The sequence below is a fragment of the Schistocerca piceifrons genome, chromosome 1 (assembly GCF_021461385.2).
Source record: "Schistocerca piceifrons isolate TAMUIC-IGC-003096 chromosome 1, iqSchPice1.1, whole genome shotgun sequence".
Classification (NCBI taxonomy): domain Eukaryota; kingdom Metazoa; phylum Arthropoda; class Insecta; order Orthoptera; family Acrididae; genus Schistocerca; species Schistocerca piceifrons.
Genome location: NC_060138.1, coordinates 232939331 through 232945419, shown reverse-complemented (window position 1 = coordinate 232945419; position 6089 = coordinate 232939331). Strand labels below are relative to the sequence as shown.

The 6089-nt window shown below is 45.7% G+C and overlaps 1 protein-coding gene across 1 annotated transcript in view; it reads left to right on the top strand.

Annotated features, from left to right (window-relative positions):
- Nucleotides 1-233: 233 nt before the first annotated feature.
- The window catches only part of LOC124803415, a 129470-nt gene continuing 123614 nt past the window's right edge, over nt 234-6089 (top strand). The window contains exon 1 of the mRNA XM_047264635.1: nt 234-358. Within this exon, the coding sequence (XP_047120591.1) occupies nt 234-358 (125 nt within the window). The remainder of the gene's footprint in view (nt 359-6089) is intronic.

Genomic DNA, 6089 nt, shown 5'->3' with positions numbered 1-6089 from the left:
AGATTAGTAGTGGTCCTCCACGAAGAGTTCCAAGAAAGTGGTAAAGGCTGTTTTCTTCTTTAGAGGGAAGAGAAAACGGAACGGCCGGTCACGCAGAGCAGGCCACTTAGCTGGACACGCGCGCTTAATTGCGGTGCTGACTATTTTAGGGGGGTAAATGTCAGGCCGCCATGTCCGCTGCATTATTAAGAGAGGCAGATCCGCATGTGAGCTCAGCGACAGTGCGACCAGACATGGCCGGGAACACCGCCTGGCCGTCGCTGCTACTCGTCTGCAGTGTCGCCCACACGTGCCTCTCCATCACTGGCAACGAAACTCTGCCGGACGGTATTCAGCGTCTTAGGCGGCTGTCCAACATGTAAGTTGGTGCGTTTTGGAACCAAAGAAGCTGTCGATCAAATATGCAGATACTTCAGAAAGAGAATTAGGCATGTCGGCCCACGCTAAGAGCGTCTAGTGGCTAGCGTTGCTGCCTCTAGATCACGGGGTCCTGAGTTCGATTCCGACGGGGTTGGGGATTTTCTTTTCCCGGGGACTGGGTATTTGTGTTGTCCTCATCATTTCATCATCATCATCATCATCATCATTCGTGATAGTGGCTAGATTTGACTGTGTAAAAATCGGTACTTTGTACGGGCGCTGATGACCGCTCAGTTGAGCGCCCCACAATCCAAACATCATCAACGCTAAGAGCGTCGCGCAACAAGAGTGGCACATCTTCTGAAGAGAATAATTCGCGCAAACTAAGTTGACACTCGGCACGATGCCCGATGCGAGATGCTGTAGATGGGAAATGCCTTTACGGTCGCTCCATCAGTCACTGCGGAGTGTCAGCCTAGTTTGCTCATAAGGTACATGTTCCGCATTTTCCTGCAGACACCGTTATGCAGCGATACGTGTAACAGATGCTTCACAGTGTGGGAGTGAAACGGCACAGCAACTGGAAATACAATCCAAAGTTGAAGTACACGGGACAGAACGATTCTTGGGTCCACAGCGTTTAAATTGCATACAGACTCACTGTGTAATTCTGGCAGTATGTTGGTCAAATGCAATGATGCGTCGAACAGTTGTGAAACAGCGCCAGAAATTTGACTAAGGTTATACATACCCCGGTGATGCTGATCGGAAAGGAGGGCCATCGACATCAACCACAATGTCCAGGCAGTCGAATGAGGCAAGAGATTTTACAATGATAAGGACGTCCCCACAGCGGTTCGCGAATTGCTCTGTGACCCAGGAGCGAATTTCTATTGTCTAGGGATTGAACAACTGATAGAACGTTCCGGCCTTTGTTCAGACAGAGTTGGTGGCAATGTTGGAAAATAGTGTCATGTGTCTGTGTCACTTTTACGTGTTGTGCAGCATTTAGTAAACGTTCTGCCGTGCATAATAACGTGGAACTTACTATTCTAAGTTTCGAGAATGAGATTTTCACTCTGCAGCGGAGTGTGCGCTGATATGAAACTACCTGGCATGTTAAAACTGTGTCCCGGACCGGGACTCGAACTCGGGACCTTTGCCTTTCGTGGGCAAGTGCTCTACCATCTTTTTTATCGGTATTGTTCGTTGCGTTTGGTCTGGGCGGACGTCACAACACATCCGTTCAAGTTGATCGTTGTTTCCTTTACGTAGTTTTTTTATTACAGAGGGCGGCCGTGGCGGGAACTATCTGAGCTAGCCAAGGACGACTCACGTCCCGTCCTCACAGTTTCACTTCTGCCAGCACCTCGTCTCCTACCTTCCAAACTTTACAGAAGCTCTCCTGCGAAGGTTCGCAGTTGAGCTTGGGTAGCTCAGATGGTAGAGTGCGAAAGGGAAAGGTCCCGAGTTTGAGTCTTGGCCCGGCACACAATTTTAATCTGCCAGGAAGTTTTATTCTCAGTCTTTTCATGCGCGTTTGGCACTTTTCCTAAGCAAGTGTAGCGCCCACGATTTGTTTCTAGATGAAATATTTGTTGAACGAACAATTTTTTCACGACGCATATTTTTCTCTTTAGTCTATGGTTGGCGTTGGCAGTCCAGACAAACGAAAGAAATTGTGATAGGAACTGACTCGTTACTGTCATTAGGGACGCGGCATTGGACGAAAAGTATTGATACTTTACGTTCTCAAAGGCGCCATTGCTTTTAGCTACCACTAGGAGCAAAATTATTGTGCGCCTTTCTACCACACCTCAAAAATTTCCACGTCCCTTCGGACACCTGTAACACTTTTGTAAATCCTATGTATCCCTCGAAGTGGGCTCACATGATTGAGAACCTTGCCTGCTGACTCGACTCTATCAACTCGTCTCACTTTATTGCATCCTCAGACACCCGATGTCCCTTCTCACGGTAATTTCAACCAGTTCTCCTTCCTGGACTACGAAATTGTTCCTAAGATGCATCAACTCTATGAAGACTACTTTCCACCTTTGACCCGAATAACTGCAATACTACCCCCTTCCCAACATCTACATTCCGTCTCTAGACTCTCCCCAGTACTCATACCAAATCCGTTATTATACAGCTTCTTTTCCAATCAGATCTGCATCCAAATCCCTCAGATAGAAAATGTTACCAGGAACACTCATTTCAGTTTCAACTCATCAAACTCATATAATTACTATTTACTCACGTCTTGCATTATTATGTGTTTTTTTATTCTTTTAACCAAAAGACGAAGAGTGAGAACATGACCGTTGCTATTCTCTCTTCCCTAGGACAGGGGCGGGGGAATGCAAATAACAATTAAATACGACAGGACTGACTTCTTAAGTACAGCCTCCATCCTAACGTAGCAACTGCAGCTTATGTTACCAATATACTGCTACAAGCGCAAGGTTAAACTTCCTCCCACAAAACCCGGAATGATTGTCCACGTTCGCCCCACGGACAAACCACTCGATCTTAACAACTACCTTCGTCCAACCGTCACCCCATAACGATATGTCACAACTGTCCTTAAAGACATCCATTACCTTGAGTGATCCCGTATCCCTCCCGAAATCACACTGGCTACTCCTTCCAACTTTCACCTACGTGCCACTACCACGTATTTCCAGGTCCACTTCCATTTAACTTTCTTCTGCTTAGATAGTCTCGTCTACCCTCACTCACATCCTGCTGTACTGCCAAATCAGGTTGTTCAGGTCACACCGAGCGAGGTGGTGCAACTCGCATTCGTGAGGACGACGGCTCAAACCAGCGTCCGGCCATCCAGATTTAGGTTTCCTGTGATTTTTCTACATCAGTCCACGCAAATTCCGGGATGGTTCCTTTGAAACTGCACGACCAGTTTCCTTCCCCATCCTTGACACAATCCGAGCATGTTCTCCGTCTCTAATTACCTCGATGTCGACGGAATGTTAAACCAAATCTTCCTTTCACATCGCTGTGGCGTTCTCCCATGGGTCAAACAAACCTGCAACCGAACTGATTCAAATTGAATCTCGTCATACAATCAATAAATCATTCTTTCATTTGTGCGGCCTTATTATGCATAATGTCCAGGCCTGCAAGATTATTACCTCGTATATACACGGTGATTCAGCGGCCCCTAACGATGTCGTGTTATGCAACACGCAGTGATAAAGTGAAGCGCCAAGGAAACTTGTATAGGTATGTGTATTCAAATGCAGAGATATCTAAACAGGCAGAAGACGGCAGTGCGGTCGGCAACGCCTGTGTCAGACAAGTGTCTGGCACAGTTTTTAGATCGGTTACTGCTGCTACAATGGCAGGTTATCAAGATTTAAGTGAGTTTGAACGTGATGTTACAGTCAGCGCACGAGCGATGCGACACAGCATCTCCGACGTGCCGATGAAGTGGCGATTTTTCCGTAAGACCATTTCAGAGTGTACCGTGAATATCAGGAATCCGGTAAAACATCAAATCTCCGACATCGCCGCGGCCGGAAGAAGATTCTGCAAGAACGGGACCAACGACGAATGAAGAGAATCGCTCAACGAGATAGAAGTGCAACCCTTCTCCAAATTGCTGCAGATTTCAGTGATAGCTCATCAACAAGTGTCAGCGTGCAAACCATTCAACGAAACATAATCGATATTGGTTTTCGGAGCGAAGGCCCACTTGTGTACCCTTTATTACCCTTGATGACTGCACGACGCAAAGCTTTGCGCCTCGTCTGGGCCGTCGACACCGACATTGGACTATTGATGACTGGAAACATGTTGCCTGGTCGGACGAGTCTCTTTTAAAATTGTATCGAGCGAATGGACGTGTACAGGTATGGGGACAACCTCATGAATCCGTGGACCCTGCATATCAGGAGGGGACTGTTGGTAGAGGCTCTGTAATGGTGTGGGGCGTGTGCAGCTAGAGTGATATGGGACTCCTGTTATGTCTAGATACGACTCTGACAGGTGACACGAACATAAGCATACTGTGTGATCACCTGCATCCATTCGTGTCGATTGTGTATTCCGATTGACTTGGGCAATTCCAGCAGGACAATGCGACAGCCCACACGTCCAGAATTGCTACAGAGTGGCTCCAGGAATACTCTTCTGAGTTCGAACACTTCCGATGGCCACCAAACCCCTCGGAAATGAACATTGTTGAGCATATCTGGGATGCCTTGTATCGTACTGTTCAGAAGAGATCTCCACCATCTCGTACTCCTACGGATTTATGGACAGCCCTGCGGGATTCATGGTGTCAGTTCCCCTCAGCACTACTTCCGACATTAGTCGAGTCCATGCCACGTCGTGTTGCGACACTTCTGCGTGCTCGCAGTGGCCCTACACGGTATTACGCAGGTATACCAGTTTCTTTGGCTCTTCAGTGTATATCTGTCCTTCACAAAACAAGCGCGAAACTTTCATATTCTCTCGCTCGCTACGCGAAAACGATTAGTCCTACAGGACAATGAATAAGAGCTTTTGTAGGAAATTTAATGTAGTTAAATTTTGTAGTGGAATGCGTTCTCGCTACAGGTCGTAGTTTTCAAGTCATTCATAAAAACATACAAAAGTGACATTAAAAAGAACCTCAACTCCCCACCTGTCGCCACCGCTCAAGATTTCTAGTATGTTGTTCATGGCACTCCCTTCTATTACCGTACAAAAATTTGCAATTTTACGAATTATTTCCCACATGCTACCTTTTTTGGTTTTCATTGACTGGCCTTAGTAAGCCATCGGGTTGGCCGAGCACTTACAAAGTATAAAACTGACTTTGTATGAATTTTGTCTGACAAATTTGGGAATTTTAACAGCATAAAATAAACTATTACATTGTTCTATTCGTTGGGCCTTCTGACTACGAAACTACTGTGCTTGAGAGGATTAACCTTGGATCGAACTGTCAACGTAATTAGTTTTAGTGCAATTAGTTTTAGTGAGAGAGAGTGGAACGGTAGAGAGAGAGAGAGAGAACTTGAAAGTGGTTCATTGTACCCTCTGCCAGGCACTTTATTGTGCATAGCAGAATAATCACGCAGACGTAGATGTGGATGTAGCGTAACGTTTATAAAGGGGTTTTTCTTTCAGTACCCTCTCGGGCATGTTTAAATTAATAATGTTAACGAAATATAGCCTACTATGCCGGTAGCGTAATACGCCGATGAACAGAGACCAAAAAAGGTCTAATACCTGGAACAATTCGTGTATTCGAAAATTTTTGTACATCTGTGGGAGGGAGTTTCACGCACAACATACTAGAAATTCTGACAGTGAGGGATGAGTGTGTGGGGATGGAGGTGCGTTTGATCTCACTTTTGTATGTTTTTCACGAATAACCCCAAAACCCCAGCCGTCAGCAAAGAAATATCGCAGTACAAAGTTTAACTACATTAAATTTCCTATAAAAAGTTCCAGTTCATTTTTTTTCTCTATGACTAATACTTCGTGCGTAGCGAGCGAGAGCGTATGGAAATATCGCGCGTGGTTTATTGAAGCTATATATAACACTGCGAGTTGCATAAAATGTCATCGGTAGGGGCAGCTGGATCACTCTGTATATCACGAACTGGCAGGCCTGGACATAATGCATAATAAGGCCATGCAAGTGAAACCATGATTTATTGACAACAGCACGAGATTAAGTTTTAAATTAATTGAACCTCTTAAGCATAAACTAAGCC